General features: G+C 37.0%; 1 protein-coding gene across 1 annotated transcript in view; it reads left to right on the forward strand.

Annotated features, from left to right (window-relative positions):
- KCNH8 (potassium voltage-gated channel subfamily H member 8) overlaps window positions 1-20,338 on the forward strand; it is a 373,783-nt gene extending 353,445 nt beyond the window's left edge. Inside the window, exons 15-16 of the mRNA XM_032143681.2 lie at window positions 2,417-2,493; window positions 18,080-20,338. Coding sequence (XP_031999572.1) covers window positions 2,417-2,493; window positions 18,080-18,787 — 785 coding nt within the window. The 3' untranslated portion in view covers window positions 18,788-20,338. The remainder of the gene's footprint in view (window positions 1-2,416; window positions 2,494-18,079) is intronic.
- Window positions 20,339-21,498: the final 1,160 nt, after the last annotated feature.

Raw genomic sequence — 21,498 nt, forward strand, 5'->3', positions numbered from 1 at the left:
TAATTTGACATGAGTTTATGCCATTTCCAAGTTAAGGTGTCATTTGTGATCATTTCTCTGTCCACATTGGATGAGCTGCCATTTAGCAGCCAAGGTAACTGATATGCCAGGAGACTCAAATTTCTGCTATTCATCAGAGGATAGTCATGTTTTACTATTATAAATTTAGATTAATCCATAAAAACATTATCTAGAGGAAATGCTATGTTGATTGTGCACTGGAAAAACCATTGGTTATATTTAACCAATTTATTCAGTGTGAGGTTATATACTTGCAGTTTTCCAGAGGATAAACAACTTCGGAAAGATATAAGCATGTTGGAAATGATGGAGAACTATGTGATTTGCTAACCTTTAGTGATGGTGAATTAATGTGAAGTACCTCCAACTCTAGCCCAAATCCTTCTCTTTACTTTTCAATCTTGAGTTTGTTGCTCGTAAGAGGGATTCTGTCAACAAGACAAATAAAATGACAAATAAACTCTAAAGAAGACACACCTGTATTTGATAAAAAGAGAATAGTGAACATGTGTTGAATAGGCAGAGACAATCCAAAACAATTACCAGCAAACTACCTAATGCAAGGCCAGCAATCCTCACCCAACCTCCCCTTCCCTTCCCACCAAGTTCTAAAATCCTCGTATTACAATGTCTTGGTAATTAGCAAATCCCTTTATGAACAAAGCCAAGCCCAAGAAAGACATTTGAATGTACAGTTCTGGAGATGTTTCTCTGGTAGAATACCAGCATTTCATCTGAATCAGTAATTCTTTCCGGCACTCATCATCTTCTTGGGAAACTAAGGGATACTTGTGAAATTCCTTGATTGGGAGTGTGAAGTGAGGAGAATGCAAAAGCATAAGGAGTACAGTCTTGGTTTAATTGACTTACATATGTTGATATTACTGTGCTTGGACCAAGGAGCGAAGAAATCATAGTTATCATCAAACTGGTATATTTGCAATAAAAGCCTTTTGACACCCCAATTGGATGTTTACCTTTTTGGTTCAACTAGAGACAATGCACAGAAACTCACCATTTCATCCACATATTTCTAGTCCTACCACTCTCTTAGCTTCCTCCTCTTCCTTAGCCTATCACCGACCCCTACGCTTACGCATTCAAGCAACAAGTTTTCTAGAAGCAACTTCCAAAATATCTTTTAGTTCTAAGACTTTCTACCATTACTGCTACCACTCCTTCTCTAGCTATATCTATCTCTTGCTTGCATTGCTACCAAAGTCTTTTCTTTGACCTCACACTGTTTTCCATGCAAAGTGAATTTTATTAATTCAAATTTATTTGTATTACTCTATTCCTATGCTTAAAACCCTAATATGGCTTTCTGTTGCCCTTAGTATGAAATTCAAACCTATTGCATAATTACTATATATAAGTTATTTTACTTTTTTAGTAGAGATGGATCTCCCTATGTTGCCCAGGCTAGTCTTGAACTCCTGGGCTCAAGGAATCCTCCTGTCTCAACCTCACAAAATGCTGGGATTACAAGCATGAGCCACCATGCCTGGCCTACTTTTTAAATGTTTATTTTTCCTGCTCGATTCTAAGCTCCGTGAGTGTCAACATATTTTCTTTATTGGTTGCTATCTACTCTAAAAGAGGGCTGGCCTATTGTATATGACCTTCAATCATTCGTTGAATGAATGGATTATCTCTGCAAGATATATCTGCAAAACAATTTCTTATTACTCTATTTCAGACTGTTTTGAATTACTTTTCTTCCCCCACCAACAAATTTTCTCCTCATAATTGACCAGAATTAGGATGGTCTTATCTGTCAAATCTTCTCCACTCAAGCTGGCACTGACTCACCTGTACTCTTGTCCCTGACAGAAATAAATATATTTGGAAGAGCAAAGTAGAGAAAAAGTGGAGAAGAAGAACTAAAAACTGGGAGAAATTACCCTTTAGAGTGATGCAGAAAGAGAAAGGCAACCTGCAGTGGATACTAGTATCTGATATATATGTGGGAGGAAAATATGCTCATGGGCACAGGAATCAATGTTTAGAATGGAACAAGAGAAGAAAAATAATATCCCTTTTCTATGGCTTGAGCACTGACTATGATACAGTTTTAAACAATGGTCAAAGAAAAGAAAATGTGCCATCTTGGAACATGGTGGTGACTGTACTCGGGGAAATGGGGTGTTTACAATGGACACATCCAGTCGCTGTGGGTGCAATCACCACCATGATGTGTGCCCGGAGAGTATATCTGGTGCCATCCAGAGGAATACAAAAAGCTTGCCTGATCCCCAAAAGACAGTACAGTGCACAGACATCAGAAAAGGTTAAAAGTGATAGCGTGTACTTTCTTTCATATTCTAATTGCCTCAATCCTCAAATATGAGGTTTATTCCTGAAGGACTCATTGTGTGTGTGTGTCACTTTTCAGATCCAGAGATTGGAGCTGCTGTTCTCTTCATCAAAGCAGAGGAGACCAAGCAGCAGATAAATAAACTCAACAGTGAGGTATGGAGCTCTTTCTTTGGTCATGCTTAAATGGTAAGAGGAGATATAAATCCTAGTTACTCGCAGAAGCAGTGTAATACAGTAGTTACAAGCATGCATTTCAGAATGAGACTACCATGGGTGAATCCCTGCTCTGCCTCATGTAAGTTGTGTGACCTCTGACAAGTCACTTACCTTCTCTCAAGCTCCACTTCCCCATGTGTAAGAAGGGAAGAATAATAATGCCTGCCTTACGGCCCCTTGTGAAATTAAATAAAATCTAGGTCAATCATTTAGCATAAAGTATCTTAGATATATGCATATCTGGCTTAATTGGTAAGTTTTACACTTTTTTGTGACCTTCCATTTTTAATGAGTTAAAGCAAGGTCACAAGTTCACAGAAGAATGCTGTTTCTCAGTGTAGTCAAATGGCCTGAACTCTGTTCTTTCCTCTGACTTGTATTTGCTTGTGTCACCTTGGGTAATTTACCTCTCTAAATCTTACTATCTGTTCATTTTTAACAGTTTTATTGAGGTATATTTATGTATCGTAAAATTTGTGCATTTCACCAATACAATCCAGTGAGTTTTAGTAACTTTATTGAATCCATCATCTATATATCAGTTTTAGGATATATTTTCTTCCCCCAATAAGATCTCTTATACTCATTTTACAGTTAATCTCTATTCTTATGTCCAGCCCTAGGCAACTACTTATCTACTTTTTATTTCTATAAATCTGCCTTTTCTGGCAATTTTGTAGAAATAAATACAAAAATAAGATAGTTTCTTGATTACTGTCTTAATTGGGGCCTCTCATAAAAATGAAATAAAACAAGTTCTGAGACTATATGGGTGCAAATAGTTTATTTGGAAAGTGATACAGGAAGTATAATTAAAGAATAGAGAAGTAAGACAGAAAAGGAAGGAAAGCAAAACAGAAGGATGTGTTAGTGAGACAGTTAAACTTGTAAACAACTGGGGCTCAATCCCACTGGAGACCTCTGAGAGACTATGTAGGACAACTCAGAATTACTCAACCAAGGAGCAAGGAAAAGTGGAGTTGAGGCTCTTCAGGCAGGCCCGAAGAAAAAAAAATTGCTCAGGCGAGAATATGCAGCAAAACCTGTGCCTGTCTTTGGTGACCAGGGTAGACCCAGGCAAGGGCATGTGGGCAGGGACAGACAGTGCAATAGAATCCTTTTCTAGAAGTAAAGTCTTATTAATAGTTGATTTGATCACACCTTGGGGAAAATGTAATCGCGTGATGGTACTGATGAGATTTATGAAAAATGAAGTTCATATAATCAGCTTCCAGTTATCTGTAATAATGGCAGACTGAGTAGCTTGTCATAAAATCTGCAGGTTTCTCTTAAACCTGTGTTTCTTCAGCTTCGTGGAGATTTATGTTTTACTGCCATCTCCCTTCTGCACCTGCCCTCTCTGGAGCTGAGATTGTTGCTAATAAGAAGTAAGAGAGCTGAAGGACAGACTAACAAGGCAGAAAAGGAAAACTAGATGGTCCACTAACTGGCTTGAAAATACTTAAATCACAAATACTCAGCCATGCACTGGATCACCCAAATAACCTCTCGTTAAAACAAAAAAACAAAACAAAAAAAACACCGAAACCCAAAACAAAACTAATCCAACTCCTTGTTGGAGAACTGGATGTTAACCTTTTGTTGAACAGTTTCCCTTCAAATACTGCTCTTAGCTAACACCACCCATCAATACCATTTGAATTCTTTCCTCTCATATTTGAGAAGGGCATTTAATAATTTTAAAAACTGACTGACCTACATCTTAATTCAAATATTAGAGTTAGTGATTCTTCTGAGAAAAAATGTCTATATGTTCACCTTTAGGAATGTAGATAATTTTTCCAAGTTAGGGCTGTAAATCCACACAGTTTGTTATTTTCCTTTGACAATGTGAATCAGGGGTAGATCCATTAACAAAAAAAAAATTACCATTTTAAAAACAAAATATCTTCCCAGTATGATCCTGTATTCACGACTTCTTTTCTTTTTTTTTTAATTATACTTTAAGTTCTGTGGTACATGTGCAGAACGTGCATGTTTGTTACATAGGTATACACGTGCCATGGTGGTTTGCTGTACCTATCAACCCGTCATCTACATTAGGTATTTCTCCTAATGCTGTCCCTCCCCTAGCCCCCCGAGATGACATACATCTTTTTATCTTGTCAAACATTTAAATAAAAAGGGAAAGATAAAATATCAAGGTCCAACTATTCTTTCCCAAAGAATTAGGTTTTCCATAAAGGAAAACACCTGATTTATTCATGGTTGAAGCTTAAGTAGAAAAATCTTATCCTTCACACATAATTTAATTTATACACAGTTTTGACCCTTTGGATAGTGCATAAAAACCCAGTAAAATGGGCAGAATAAAAATACAAATGGACTTCAAACTGTAAAATTATCTCTCTTCTAACCTATTTTTCTCTTCCTCATCTTTCCTGTAAAATGATAGTTTATATAGAAAAAAACTTTTTAAAAGTCCAAGCCTAATTTTACCATTTTGCCTATTTTCTACTACAACATATGTCATCATTTGATTGCTTTATTCTTTGTTTTTGCTATTATTTGGTTAATAGCAAGCAAGAGAAGAATTGATAATAAATGTGGGATGCACTGCATGAAAAAACTCTACCACCAAAAGGACAACCCAAAATATGTGTGACACATGCCACGCAGACTGTGGAGCTTTGTGTGAGGTGTCAGAGTGCTGCAGAATCTCCATTCTGATATTTGTTTAAAGACTTAAGACATAAAGAAACTGTTCATCAGTGTGTACATTTCATAATCATAATCTGCAAGCTAAATACAGAACTAAAATCTGAAAAGGAATAATATTGGTAATTACCTACATTCACAGAATAGTTAGGAGAGTTTAAAAGATGTGGGGCAGCTGCTAATATTAGAACGCTTTGACCACATTGCCATTGCCTTACAGCATAGTATGAAATAGTGCGACTCTAAGGAAACTCTTTGAAAATTACAAAAATGTCACGATAGGGGCCATGGGCTGTGTAAGTCAAATGCTCCACTTCTGAAAAGGTTTGTAGGTGAAGGTTAGAGTGCATTCTCATTTCTGAAATCTGGCTGACCCAGAAAGAAACAGAGGCAAAGCTTACCAAGGGAGACTGTGCTCTGGCACAGCAGGCAGAAGGCATAAAACATACTATGGAAGAAAGAGAATTCACTTTGGAAAGAGACAAATATTTAGATTCCTATTCTATGATTTCAACAAGGTGTTTACTTTTCCTAAGCTTAGATTTGTCCTCTATTAAATGATAATAATAGAACCTGTAATCGAGGATTGTTGTGAGAAGTTAGTATCATATGTAAAGCCCTGAGCACAATATCTTCCCTTAGTAAGTGGTCAATAAATGTTGATTCCATCCTCATACAAGGTTATGCTTTGATTCAACAAACAGTGACTCTCATATAAGCACCCTCTTTCTACCTAACAGTGCCTAGTAGAGTAATAAGTGAGAGAGGATCAATGTTTATAGAATAAAATGAAAATGAATGGACCTAAGAAGAACATATTTGGTTATGAAAATCACTATTTTCACCTGAGACTTTCTTTTTGCTATAAACATACTCAATATGAAATTAGAATAGAAAACAAAATGGCAGATTAATGATATTTCAAAGCATCTTAACTAGTTTGATTGTAATTGTGCTACTGTATTATTTTAAAAAAACACTTATTTTGTAAGACTTATGGATTGAGTAGCAAATAGATGCATATACTAGTTTAACAATGTTTAACCATTACCTGATATTACAATAAACATATAATTGGCAAAATGATAATAAAAACCAGACGAAAAACAACCTGCCAAGCTTAACAGAAAGGTAAGCATAGCCATATCTGCATTTATAAAATGAGAGAAAACAGGTAGCTTGTTAATTCATCCTTACTCACCCAAGCGTGCTTTGATTTAAATACTCTACTTGCTGTATTTTATCATTTTATTTTGCGTATATGTAAAGGGGTCAGAGTTAATATTAGGTGATTTTAATCCATCTTGAATCTGAAACATACTAAGGAGAATAAAATGTGTAACATGCCTAAACAAAAAAAAAAGCTTTGTAGAAACACAGCAACTTGGATTAATTGATTATTGAGGCTGAGAGGTCTCACAATCTGCAGTTGGCAAACTGGAGAACCAGGAGATCTGATGGTGTAGTTCCATTCTGATTCTGAAGTCCTAAACACCAGGAGAGCCAGTAGTGTCAGTTCCATTTCAAAAGCCAAAAGGCTTGGGACTCAAAAAGAGCTGATTTTTTTTTTTTTTTTTTTTCAGTTCAAGTCCAAAGCTAGGGAAAGACCAATGTTTTAGCTCAGTCAGGCAGGAGGAGTTTCCATTTACCTAGACTTTTTGTTCTATTCAGACCTTCAACTGATTGGATGAGGCCCACCCACATTAGGGAGGGCAGTATGCTATATTCAGTCTACTGATTCAAATGCTAATCTCATCCAGAAACACACTCAAAGACACACCCAGAATAATCTACCAAACATCTGGGCACCCCATGACCCAGTCAAGCTGGCATACAAAATTTACTATCACATCCAACAAATGTCTTCCGTTTGTCAGTCCAGTGGCTTCCTTTACAGTTGAAGTCATTGGCGTGTTTCAATGTCTAAACTGCTTTGATGGGAATAATTATTTTCCCCTTTAGCGATATAATAATTCTTTTTAGGCTCTGATTGGATCTAAAATTTTTTTAAAATTTTCCCATAGCAAAAGATTTGTCATGGTTTTCTTTGTGAGATAAATTAAACACTTTCTCAAACTCCAGCATTTAGAAAGTATTTCAGTTTTACCCTTTACAACTTGGTATAGTGTAAGTTATACATATATATGTATATGTGTGATGAGAACCAATATTTGAGAGAGCTGAGTTCAATTACTGAGGCTCACTACTTTGCTGGGAATCTGAGTGATAATGGGGTTGTTTCCTATGACACATTAGCACGTTGTTAACTTTAAGTGATATGAGAAGCCCATTCCTATCAACTTGGGCTCTAGCATTTTAGAGACCAAGCTCTTATTGCTATTGAGTCCAAAAGAAAGGCCTCTTTTTTTAGGAATGACTGTGTTTGCATTACATTTCATAATTGGATAATAGGTCAGTCATATACTTTAAAAATAGATATTACAGAAATGTCCTTATATGCACTATTATCCTAAGGCTTTAGAGAAAGTTATTTTATATCATCACTACAACCTAAAGGTTAGATTTCAAATTTAATTTTGTAATATCAGGATCTTTTAGCTTTATTTTCTCATTTTCAACTCCTCAAAAAGTCCAGTTACTGTTTCTAACATATTGAAGAGTCCCGCCATTATCAGATAAGCACTGTTATAAGATAAATTATACTGAGGTAACAAACTCCAAATTGATTAAAATTTATTTCTCGTTCAAGCAAAATGCCTAACATAGGTCAGCAGAAGGGGCTGCACCATCTGGAATGTCACTGCTTGGCTGTTTTCCATTTGAAGTGTGGAGCACAATTGTTCGGTTTGAAAGATAAACACATCATTTCTGTCGGTATTTTATTAACCAGAACTAATTCCATGGGCACAGTTAATTTCAATGGGAAGAGAAAGTATAAGCTTTTGTATATCCCAAAAGAAATAGAAAACTGGATACTGGCAAACACTAATAATATCTACCATAGCACCTAAAAGCTAATAGGAAAATTTTGTTTCTCATTTAGTTTTGCTCAAAATTCAATTCCAAATATCCCCCAATTAAGTGTATTATATATTATCAAAGTAAAAAAATACCAGCAATGAAAGGCCTTCCACTGGAAAACGGAGAAAGAATCTCAGTGTTGTCTAGGTTATACTTGACAAAGCTAATAGATTAATGAAATCTCCTTGAGTCAAAGAGATGGAATAATAAGAGAGGCTGTTTTTTATTTAAGAGTTGCTTTACTACTTTCCTAAATGCCTACAGAAACAGGATACTACTAATATTTCACATAAGGAAATCTGCATGAGTAATATCTTATGGTAAAGTTGATTCTTTAGTCCTCTGAATTAGTGTTGCCATTATATCTTTTCATTGACAATTGAGTCAGCTGAAACACACTGACAGAATTGTCAGGTCATTCCAAGATTTATCTATATAGGCTTTTTTCTTCTTCATCCTGATCATATATAGTTCTTGATCATCAATTTTCAAAGCAAACCATAAACAAAGACTGTACATTCACTTTTTGACCTACAACGACAAAATTCATTTAACGGCTGGCAAAACCAACAGTTTTTCTTTTAATTTTTAGATATGTGTTATTGATGTTAATACTACGTTTTGTGGACATAGGTTTTTAACCTGGAATGTTTCCAACTAATTTATGCTTTATAGAACTCCTTTTGGTTATTTTCCAGTTCTTAAGCCTGTATAAATAGGCAGATTTATAACTCTCATGAGAATTTTACTGACTTTAAAAAATTCTAAGTAACAATGTGGATCTCTCAAAAGAAAAAAAAATGTATGCCATTCAGAAAGCTTCTCCTGTGAGGTGTGGATTTAAAATGCATGTAACTTTTGGAGACTGGTTGTTTTCGTCCTCTTTGCCTGTGATTGCTTATAGATAGGACTCTTCTCATCTTTGAATAGAAGGACTAAATGGATATATCAGTAAGGGCCCAAGTAAAAACCAATGTTACATTCCAAATGGGCAATTTTAGCATGTTGAATTAAAAGGTTATTTACAAAGAAGTTAGTGGAGTATAGGGAAACCACAAGGGGTAGAACCACCCCTCTCGATAATAACAACAGAAGTTCACCACAAGTCCTAGGTCAGAAGGGGCCAGAGTAGAGAGCAGTTACAGAAACATGAGTTAGAGAAGGCTAGGTGGAAAAGGTCAGTTGTCAGAAGCTGTGCTCTTTTGTTTTGTAGTGACATAGTGACTACAGTTAATAACAATGTATTGTATATCTGAAAATTGCTAAAAGAGTAGATCTTACCACAGAAAACGTGGTAAGGATGTGAGGTAACAGATATGCTAATAAGCTCAACTTAGTCACTCCCCAATGTATACATATATCAAAACATCAAGTAATATAACATAAATATATATAATTTTTATCAATTTAAAAAATCAAAATAAAAAAGAAATTTAAAAATATATTGGGGCTAAGGATCTGTCTGTAGAGCATGAACTAGCAGCATTGGCATCAACTTGAGCTTATTAGAAATGCAGAATCTCAGGCCCCGCCCAAGACCTACCGCATCTGAGTATACTCTTTGTCTAAATCCCCAGATGATTCCTATACACATTAAAGTTTGACAAGCACTGTTCTATACAACCAGTATTCTGAGAGCAGACAAACTTTCATTTGGTGTTTACTGATAGCAGTAAAGATCCCTTAGCCAGACAGCAATTTGAATACTAATCAAACTTTGTTACAGAAACCAGGAAAACAGATGACAAAAGCAGTCAAAGGGTTGATAAATAATAGATTACCATGGTACAGCTGAAGTAATGTCCAAAGGCCTGAGCTTGCAGAAACTCAACGAAGCCATTGAATCACTTTCAAGACTCTAATTGGTCATTTTGTATTGGTAATGCTAGACTTGTAATTCTTCCCTAATTATAATTTAAGAGACATCGGCTGCACCTGCCAAAGTAAAACCCTGGTTAGTAGTCCTGTGTGACCTAGAACAAGCCACTTCACCTTCCAACATTCTAGTCTCTCCAGCTGTAGACAAAGATTCACAACTTCTATTAGTAATGGGATTGAGGTCCTCATATGGATGAAATGTATGCAAGTGCTGAGTATGATTATTATTTTAGCTGACAGATAAAAAGACTGTCACTTGTTTTGAATGCTTTGTAAAGCAAAAGACACAAGAATGAAATTTATGCCAATCGTCTTTTTTGTTTTGACTGCTTATGGAGTTTGTTTGAACATGTCTGAATCTTATGATAAATATGCAACATAACAAAGGATTAAACGAAAAACCATTTAATTTGCCAAATCATAGCTTGTAAAAATGTATATGTATTAGTAGTGGGGCAGGGGAGGGTTGGTATAATTAGGACCCCTTAGGAAAATTGTGTCTAGCAGGAAAATGTCTACATGTTTGGCAAAAATTGAGTGACGGGTCAAGAACTCTTCAAGCTAAGAAGATTATGTCAACAGATGCATTCCCCATCTGCTCACTGAATGCACAAAAATGGAAATCACATTTTTTCTCTGCCTATCAATGGAAGTTCCAGTTATACTCAAAGCGCGAGAATTTCACACCCATCAAGCCAATAGCCAAGATGGAGAAATATAAAACGTATGTAAAATGAAGTAAAGCTATTTTATATGATATTATATGTCATTTTATGTGAAATGAAAGGTATTGTCACAGACACTTTTTCTCTGGTCTGCATTAGAAACTCATACTTCTATTCCCAAAAGGCACAATCTAACCACACACCAGAACAGTAAATCTGTGTTTACACCAAAAAGCACACAGTCTAACTGTGGACACTGACAACACATGGTGTTATTGGAATAATAGGTCACCAGTACCGCAGATAGATTATTTAAGCCATTTAGTAACACAATGTTTTGAAAGCTCCCATTTTGAAGTGCTGGGACTTCCATGAGACGTGGATATTATATGAAACATTCTTACCTGCTAGAGATATACTGATACTTCTTTATCTTTCAGTGATATTTAGGGGCGATTGATGAAAGTGAGTTACTTAAGTTCAATTGAAAATAACAAAAAGTCATAAGAAATTCACCATGCAATTCACTATTCATTGAATTATTCATGAATCAACAAAGATTTGTAGAGTTCTATTATGTGGCAGGATTTTTACAGGAGCTTGACTACTGTGAAGAGCAATAAATACATGTAGTAGCTGCCCTACCTGCCCCCCAGCTCCACATTGGCCCTTATTCAATTCTGATCAAAACCAGGCTGCACATCCCTACATTTTGGCTCACACATCCTTTACAGAGAATTTTTAATCCATCTGAATGCAGTTGCTCAAACTTTGGACTTGGAATACAGAACCTTAATCTACAATTTCCAATGGCATCAATTATTGCTGTTTCTACTTGCTACTGCAATGATCCATGCAAAGCAATGCTAAAAATTCGACTTTTTCTTCTGATATTAGTTATGTAAAATTGTTACAAGGAATGGCTTATCTCTCCATGCTAAGGCAGAAGAATAGTTACAGAGATAACGGTAGTTTCTATTTTCTTTAAGCTAAATACTTTCTGGATTAGGATTCCCTGCCTTGCAGAAGTTCTCTACCAAGCTTAGTGCCTGTGTCACAAATCCACTATCAAATTGAGCCACCTGGAATTCTGACAAGATACCAGTTACATGGGGACTGAAGTTTTATATCTGTTATATTATTTAATCCTCACAACAAGGCCCTTATGGAAATATGACACAGAGGAGGGTGAGAAGTAGCATTACACCAATAAAGCTGATTAAATACGAGAGGAGTAAACCAGATACTATGGAAATGTAGGGCAACAATGACTATTTCTTTTTTTTTTTTTTTTGAGACGGAGTCTTGCTCTGTCGCCCAGGCTGGAGTGCAGTGGCGCGATCTCGGCTCACTGCAAGCTCCGCCTCCCAGGTTCACGCCATTCTCCTGCCTCAGCCTCTCCGAGTAGCTGGGAGTACAGGCGCCTACCACTACACCCAGCTAATTTTTTGTATTTTTAGTAGAGACGGGGTTTCACTGTGGTCTCGATCTCCTGACCTCGTGATCCGCCCGCCTCAGTCTCCCAAAGTGCTGGGATTACAAGTGTGAGCCACCATGCCCGGCAACAATGACTATTTCTAAACCAACAGAAGTTCTGAGGAAACCTGGACACAGCAGAAATAGAAAAGCTGTGGTAGTCAGTGATTCCCTTCTCAGGGGTATGGAAGGATCAGTGTGTGGATTATCATGGCCAGTTGGCAAGTCAGTTGTCACGTAGGTTTTTATTCATGACAGGAGATGTTTAACGAGAGCAAATGCATTGCCTGCAAAACATCTAATGATTTGTGTGGTTAATGCATGATGCTGGGAGAATAGACAAGGGAGGAATCTTTAGGTGCTTCAAAGTTTTGGATACAAAACTGTACCACTTGGAAGCACAGATGGTGTTTTCATCACTTCTTGTTTTTAACAGTTGGGATTCTGGAAGAGATAGAGAAATCTTGGATGTGAACAATTGGTTATGCAGATGGTGATGGTAAACTGGTTTAGCCAACACTTTTAAATTCCAGGCTGATGGATTCTTATCCATGGAAGAATAAGAAGGAGAAAGGGGAAGAAAAAAGAGGAAGAGGGGAAAGTGGATAAAGAAAATGTAAATTAATAAGCAAATAAGAATGTATATTGTTATGTTTCCTTTATGCACTGTCTTTATAAATAGAAAGAATCTGAAGGCCACATCTACAATAGCTATCCAGAGAAGCAATCAGGGATGCAAAATGTTTGCCAAATTTCAGTTGATAAACAACTCTTAATGACTTAATGGCATTCGTCACTTGGCATTCATAATGTAGTTATGAGATCTAGGAATCAGTCATTGGGGGAAATTTCCCAGAGAATTAAAACTACACATGGAAATCAAGTTTATGCTGGGACAGATGACAAAGCAATAAGACAAGTGAAATCCAGTAGAAACCTTGGCCAACAGAGACATATTTCTACAATTATGAAGGAAACACAATAAGGGAAAAGAGAATCTTAACAGTAGAAATACCACCTGCACTTAAAATGAAGGGATAGTCAAGGCTTTGGTTAGGAAAGTTGTATATATGAATTCTAACAGTCATACCTTTTAGTATATATACTTGGAATGAAGATGGCCAGTTACAGCTTTTCCAATACAATTTTATATCAGGCAACTTTCCCCTAAAATATTTACGGTAAAATCATGATATAAAATAATATCAGAATCAAAGGCAATCTAACAACCAAAAGTCCTTCAAAATGGAGGTATTGTATTTATTTTTACATTCAAGATTTGCTGAGTGCATGCTGTATTCTAGGCACTGCCTTGAGACCAGGAGATACTGAGATAACAGTTTCTACCCTCAAGAAACTCAAAGACTGGTTGGTACAGTCTCATGTGATGCAAAGTGGTCAGGGCTAAAACTGCTATGTGAGTGTCAATAAGCCAAAGAAATGCTCTGCTGAGAAAATTAAGTATTAAAGGAAGTTTGAAGGAGATTTTCTTGCCAGACAGAGAAGGGCAGAGGAGAAGAGCCCGCAGTCAGAAGGAACAGCATGTACCAGGGCAGTGAGGGGTAAAGGTCACTGTATCTGATGGTGTGCAAGGGAGAAAATGCAGGACATGGAGCCATTAAAAAATAAAGTGGGGCTTGTGAAGGGCTTTGTATTACCTGCTCAAAAAGATTGTATTTTCTAATATGAGTGTCAGAAACATTTAAATATTTTATGCTGCTGTTGAGGTAAGTGGGAAAACTTTGGCTCATTTGATCAGAACGATTTTGTTTGTTTTAATTGACATATCTCTTTGCAGTTAAGTTGTATTTTGAAGACGTATCTTCTTTTTTTTTTTAATTACAATTTAAGTTCTAGGGTACATGTGCACAACGTGCAGGTTTGTTACATATGTATACATGTGTTCTTGAGTGGACAGAGCTTGTTCACAAAGTAGCCCCAACAATCCTTTTTCAGCAAATGCGTGTCTTCTTACCATGCTATGGAGAAGTACTTGAGCCACCACCCTCAGATAGTAGAAACACTGCATTCTTTGCCTTCAACATTTGATCAAGACTGAGGTCTTTCCTGTTTTAGAATAAATTTTGATAGCAAGCACAGCAGGAAGCAGTAAACAAAAATGCAGTAAAACTCGATGGCATTTTCTGTGGCAGTATGTTGTCACCTTTACTGTCACCACAGTCTCTACTTCTAGGAAATGCCATCTCTTCTGTGACAGCTGGCTTTGTCATGGTAAAAAGAGAGATCCCTTACTTAACACAATTAATTCCCTCATGCAACTTTAATAAGGTTCAGGGGTGTATCCCCAGAGACACAGTGACAGGAATCTTCCCTAACACAAATTGATTATTTCCCTCTAGAGTTAAAGAAACCTCTGTTACCTTGAATTACTTTCTCCTTTTAGTTCAAGCTAGGATAGTAATTTGTTTTCTGAAAATGTTAGTGCTTGTTTATGTTCCTGGATCCTGTCAAGACTCTGGATTCCCATTCTAAGTTCATGGCCTCAAAGTTGTGGCAAATGCATGGTAAACCAGGCACAGAAAGACAAATATTGCATGTCCTCACTCATACGTGGGAGCTAGAAATGTATTTCATGGAGGTAGAGAGTAGAATGATGATTACCAGAGGCTGGGAAGGGAGAGGTTAGGATGAAGATAGGTTGGTTAATGGGCACAGAAATACTGTTAGATTAAAGGAGTAAGTGCCACTGTTTGACAGCATAGTAGGGTGACTATAATTAACAATAACTTATTGTATATTTCAAAATATCTAGAAGAGAAAATTTGAAATATTCCCAACACAAATTGATAAATATTTGAGATAGTGGTTATACTAATTATCCTGATTTGATCATTACACACTGTATTCATATATAAAATATCACATGCATCCTATAGATATGTATTATTATTATATATCAGTAAAAAAAGAATGTGTCTATGCAAAGGTATTTCAATCATGGAAAAACATGTTTATTTTGAAAACTAGAAAAATAGTTCATCAGAAATATGTCTATTAACATATCTGTTTCCAGTTCTTACCCTGAGGCAAACTATTTTTGCATTCATATAGTTTGCTATGAAGGTATTTTACGGTGTTTAATCAGTCTCCTATATTTTTAGAGATGACGCTATTTACTTAATGCTGAATTAACATTTCACACAGCTTTTTACTCATGAGGCTACCTTTCTGTGTCATTGTGCTCTTTACATGTTCTGACTACATTAGGAAAAATCTCTCAATGCTTTCTTAAGCAATATTTCTTTTTCCACATGATAATACTCTATAGCAGAATGAATACCAAACTTAGAAGTCCTAAATTCTAGACTGAAGACTGTCATTCATGAAATAAGTGACCTTAAAAATGTCCTTTCACCTCTGAGTCTTATGGCTCCCATTTTACAAGTTGAGAAATAATAATACATCCCTGCCTTTCTTAGCACTGTTTGTAGATCCAATAGGGAAAATGTTCCTGAAAGCACACTGTATAAATTTACAAACATACAAACATTTATTGAATAACATAATTGATGATGTGCCTAAAATTCAAACTTATTCTTCAGAGACTGTGCCTTTATTTAATTCTCAATAAAAGGTCAATTCAAAGCATTTTTATTGGGAAATGAACTAATGTAGCCCTGGTGAGTTTCATACAGGAATTTAGCTTGGGCAACATATATGAATGGATGGCTAATGTGCCTCTTTAACCATCTCATTTAGTGGAAGCCTTGTCTTCTGAAATTATGATACAAGAGTTAATCACTTTAAGATGGAACCCTTGTGAATGCAGGTAGTGCAAAGATCCTGGGGGTAATGATTTAAGTGTGATTCATGTGCTTTAGAATTGAAGCTTGGCATGTAATGAAATTGACAACCTGTAGTGAAGATTTCAAAGCATATTGAATTTTTCTCATATTCATTGTTTCACTTCTTAAATGTGAGTCTGAGAGATGTTGTTGTCTTCAGAAGTTTTAGATCTGCTGAAAAGCCTGGACGAGTATTCAGTTGAATCCCTTGAGTTTCATGCCAGCAGTAGGGCAGAAATAGTGTTGGCCTGGCAATTTCAAGGCAGGTGTTACCAGTTGGTTGCCCAAACCATGGAAAAACCTCCTTCTGGCCTTTTTAAATGCCTGACTTTGAACAGTGTTATCTCCTGATGGACCTGCCAGGGAGAATTAGTTTCAGAATGCACTCACAGTAAGTAGACTGAATTAAGCTGCTGGATGAATTAGGAATATGTACTTAAATGTTGAAGAATGTCTGCCCAAAACAGCAGTCTTGAATGAATCTTCAGGTCAATGAAGTTGAACTACCTCTTTTTGTTTCCTGATTAGATAGAGCCCATAGGTTCAGCTGCTTCTATTAGCATTTTGTGGTTCGCGATAGTAAAATAAAGTCATCGAAAGTCCTTTATAAAATACAAAGTATTATAGCAATGAAGGCAAAATATTACATTATGTTAGTATTATGAATCTAACCAAAGACTAGAAAATATATGTGTGTGTCCTGCTTTCTGAAATATGTTTTCCTCAATTTGAAGAATACAAATCTTTTAGAAAAGCTACGTTTAAGTGAAATTCAATTTTCTGGTGGTCTTCCATGATTAAAATACTGATGTGGTCGTTAGGAAAATAAATTCTCTAATGAATGTTATATGCATTTTAAGTATAAAATGAAGACTCTTCAATGGTTCTTAAGTGTTTGGGGGCCATGAAAGCTAAATGTCTCACCTAGAAAACTGAATGAAGCACCTACAACACAATTGGTTGTTTTATAATTCCATGGGGTTTCGGGTTCACTGATGGGTTCCAGGACTCTCAGATGCCCTGCAGTGCTTATCTCTACTTACTCATCTTGCAGGTCTTTTTATTTCTTTCCAACTCTCATTCCATAGCTTTCCCTTTTTCTGCAAACTTTCTCTGTAGCAAATCTGGTATGAGTTCTTTTGTAGCATCCTCACCGTTACTGACGGCCACTTTGTCTCTGGCCTATAATCAGCATAGGCTTCAACCAGAAATGGCAAGAGTGAGACCTACCATTCACTAGGTGTCTACTCCAAATAGGTAGTAGTGCTTAGTGTGCTGAGTGCTTTACATGCAATATCTGCCACTCCACATTGTTTTGAAGTGTCCAGTGATTTTTGTGCACTATCGTGCATCCCATTCACCTAGGGGAACCAAAAGATATCATCAGTACTTAAGAGATGATGGATCTGTATCTCTCATTCTGTTTAAGAATCCCAAATCACTGATTAAGATCCCCAGACTACTTATGCCTCTCTAGGCTCTTTCAGAATAAGGATGTCTTTAGATCAGGATGTATGTTCATTCAAATGCCTAACCTACCCATTCACCCCTTGGGTTTGGTTGGAGTTGGAGCGGCCTTTCAGGCTTTCTTATTAAGAAATTTCTTTTTCGTGGCTCATGCCTGAAATCCCAGCACTTTGGGAGGCCGAGGAGGGCAGATCACGAGGTCAGGAGATTGAGACCATCCTGGCTAACATGGTGAAACCCTGTCTCTACTAAAAATACAAAAAATTAGCCGGGCGTTGTGGCGGGCACCTGTAGTCCCAGCTACTCAGGAGGCTGAGGCAGGAGCATGGCGTGAACCTGGGAGGCAGAGTTTGCAGTGTGCTGAGATCGTGCCACTGCACTCCAGCCTGGGCAACAGTGTGAGACTCAGAAATTTCTTTTTCACCAAGCAAATGCTAAAATATTTAAGAATAAATAAGTAGGAATAAAAGAAAACCAAAAGAAATATCACTTCCCTGCTTCATTTCTCTGAAATGTGGTCACTACTATGCACCTCTAACTATGGTCTTTCACTTTTCTCTATCGACATAGGTAACAACATTGACTCAGGAAGTTTCTCAGTTGGGTAAAGACATGAGAAATGTGATCCAGCTTCTGGAAAACGTTCTGTCACCTCAGCAGCCCTCACGGTTTTGCTCTCTGCACAGCACCTCTGTGTGTCCCTCCAGGGAGAGCTTACAGACCAGAATGAGCTGGAGTGCGCACCAGCCTTGCCTACACTTGCAAACAGGCGGGGCTGCTTATACCCAAGCACAACTTTGTAGCAGTAATATCACCTCAGACATTAGGAGTGTGGATCCCTCCTCTGTGGGGAGCAGCCCCCAACGAACTGGAGCTCATGAGCAAAATCCTGCAGACAGTGAACTTTATCATTCTCCAAGCCTTGATTATTCACCTTCCCACTACCAGGTTGTCCAAGAAGGTCATTTGCAATTTTTAAGGTGCATCTCTCCACATTCAGATTCTACGTTGACGCCTCTGCAGTCCATTTCAGCAACTCTCTCATCATCTTCTGTCTGCTCCTCTTCGGAAACATCTTTGCACCTAGTTCTCCCAAGCAGATCAGAGGAGGGCAGCTTCAGTCAGGGAACTGTGAGTTCCTTCAGTCTGGAAAACTTACCAGGATCTTGGAACCAGGAAGGAATGGCATCAGCTTCTACAAAACCTTTGGAGAACTTTCCACTGGAAGTTGTCACAAGCACAGCAGAAGTGAAAGATAACAAAGCCATAAATGTATGATATTAGTGCCCATGATGCAGCAGCTAATTTCAAACCTACCACTGCATGACAGTTCTAGTTTGCCTTTTTTGCCTCTGGTGGGCATGAAGACTGAGCAAAGCTGGGAATCCTGCAGAAAAGAGTGTGAGGAGCCAGGGAAAGGCAGAACCACCTCCATGCTGTAGCAAACAATTTCTAGATACTAGAAGCATAATAGAAACATTTTTCTGTACAGGTATTAAACTACTGGTCTGTTTGACAGACTTTGGTAACAATCCAAAGACCCTGAGGGTCTGAGCAGCTAGAAGTCCTAGACAAAGAATTTGTGGATGACTTTTGTCCCAGGTGGCTTTTGTGAAGTATGGCAAAGGTTTTTCATGAGTGCCTGATTGTCATTCCTGAACAATATCCATAGCACTGTTGGCCTCAGGAGTGCACAGCGCCTGCTGATGTATTTTTATTTTTGTGAAGGCAAAGGGACAATTATCACTGCATGTCATCTCCTAGACAATCAGTCAAATAGAGCTGGTGGCCAGTGGTTAGCTATTCGCACGTTATTTGCCATGTAAATGAAAACGTCTTTATTTATCAAAAAAACACAGAGGCTATTTTTATATCCTTGGTATGAAATATGTATTTAAACTATTTAAATATTTATAAAGAAATGAATGTTTTCTTTTCATTTTGGTAAAAAAAAAGCTTGCTGTTTTAACAAGAAATGCACTACTGTTGTGTATAGTAGATCAAAAATTATTTATTACTAAGAGGATGTAGTTTCCAAAGGAATCCCCCATTTTTTCTGCATGCAGTTTGCAACAAATGTATTCTCATGCTTCTGGATTATAAAAGAAAAGTGAAGTCATATTTTGTTAATGAAATAAAAACATGGACTGAGTATCAACTACATGAGCTTTGGCATGGGGGTAGAGAGGCTCCATCTAGGCTCTGCCAACTCATGTCAATGACCTGATTTAAGGTCGTTGTGACAGCAGAAATGTCTCTCCTCTAGGTATCGTATTTTGTTGCTCAAGGATCCAAAATGGGTCTGTGGACATAGGGCAATTTTGGGCTCAGAGTGAGGGAGAAAACCTGGGTGTGTCCTTTCCCAGTGCTTTTCTTTTACAAGAGGTAGTAGACCAGTGGAAATCCCCAAATGGAACCAAGACTTCTGAGCTATAACTTGTGGGAGTAATACCAGCTTGCAATGGGTCAGCACTTTACCTTTTTTCTTTAAGGCTCCCAACAATGCTATACAGTGCAGTTGTTTTCATTCCTATTTTTAATAAATCTCAGGGGAAGCCTCAGAGATTACATAGGATGCTGACACAGTCTAGAATCCATAATGCTCCCTACATCTCACACTAACAGGCAAATTCAGATGCTGGGATTGGCAATGATTTAAGCACCTTCACTTAAGTTTTATTTTATGTTTTAGAACAGTTACAGTCTAATTGTCTTGGACATTTTGGGAAGATATATTGGGTTCACATTCTGGATTTCTGTTTATTTTCCACCACAAAAAAATAAACAATCTGAGAATTGTATCATTAAAAGTATCTAAACACACCAAGACTTCTGATGTTGTATGAATCTTGCACCTTAAAACTGGCTAGAGCAGCAGGGAGAAAAGATATCTTTTCTAAGAAAAACGAACACAGGACATGTTTATAAGGCAGGTCACTCAGGACTCAATGCCTTCTACTTTCCCCCTCTCCAAAATTCAGTCTCTCCCTAAGTTAAAGGGAAAACTGAGACAAAGGTAACATTCTAGATTTCATGTATTCATTTGCATTCTCCCTTTTGCTCTTCTTGACCTATGTAATCAATCATTTTAAGTGCAGTTGAAAAAGAGCTAACTGGTGTTGGCTCACAAGTGTCCTTCTGGCAAATTACACTGCTATTACTAATGTTAACAAGAATAACTGGCATTCTGTTTCTTGAATACTGACTTTCTACCAGCCAATTTTTAGGAATTAATACACATTATACTTCCTCGTGTATTAATCAAATAATGCTAACAGTTACTTATTTGTTATTATTATCCCTATTTTACAAGTGAATAATTGAGACACAGATTTTTGTTAACTTCCCCAGTCACATTATTTTAAATGATTGATAGACTCATGGCTGCTCTAAGTACCCCTCTCTTCATGTTCACACGCATGCTTGTTGATCTTTGAAACTTTACTAATAATTACAATTGACCATTGAACAATGAGGGGCAAGGGGGCTGGCCCTACACACAATTAAAAATTCATATATAACTTTTGACTCTCCAAAAATTTAACTTCTAATAGCCTATTGTTGACTGGAAGCCTTACTGATAACATAAACAGTTGATTTACATATATTTTGTATATTATATGTATTATATACTGTATTCTCACAATAAAAAAAGCTAGAGAAGAAAATTGTATTAAGAAAATCATGAAGAGAAAATACATTTACTATTCATTAACTGGAAGTGGATCATCATAAAGGTGTTCATTGTTATAGTCTTAACATTGAATAAGCTGAAGAGGAGGAGGAAGAGGAGGAGTCTTGCTGCCTCAGGGGTAGCAGAAGCTGAAGAAAATCCACATATGAGTGGATCGTGCAATTCAAACCCATGTTGTTCAAGGGTCAACTACAACTTTTTCAAAATCAGTGAATAAACTGAGTTATTTTTGCAATGCAAGTAAACAAATAGGATGAATTAGCTAAGTTCTTGGGATTTGGGGATGTACCCGCGA

Source organism: Hylobates moloch, unplaced genomic scaffold, assembly GCF_009828535.3.
Source record: "Hylobates moloch isolate HMO894 unplaced genomic scaffold, HMol_V3 SCAFFOLD_22, whole genome shotgun sequence".
In the NCBI taxonomy this organism is placed as follows: Eukaryota; Metazoa; Chordata; class Mammalia; order Primates; family Hylobatidae; genus Hylobates; species Hylobates moloch.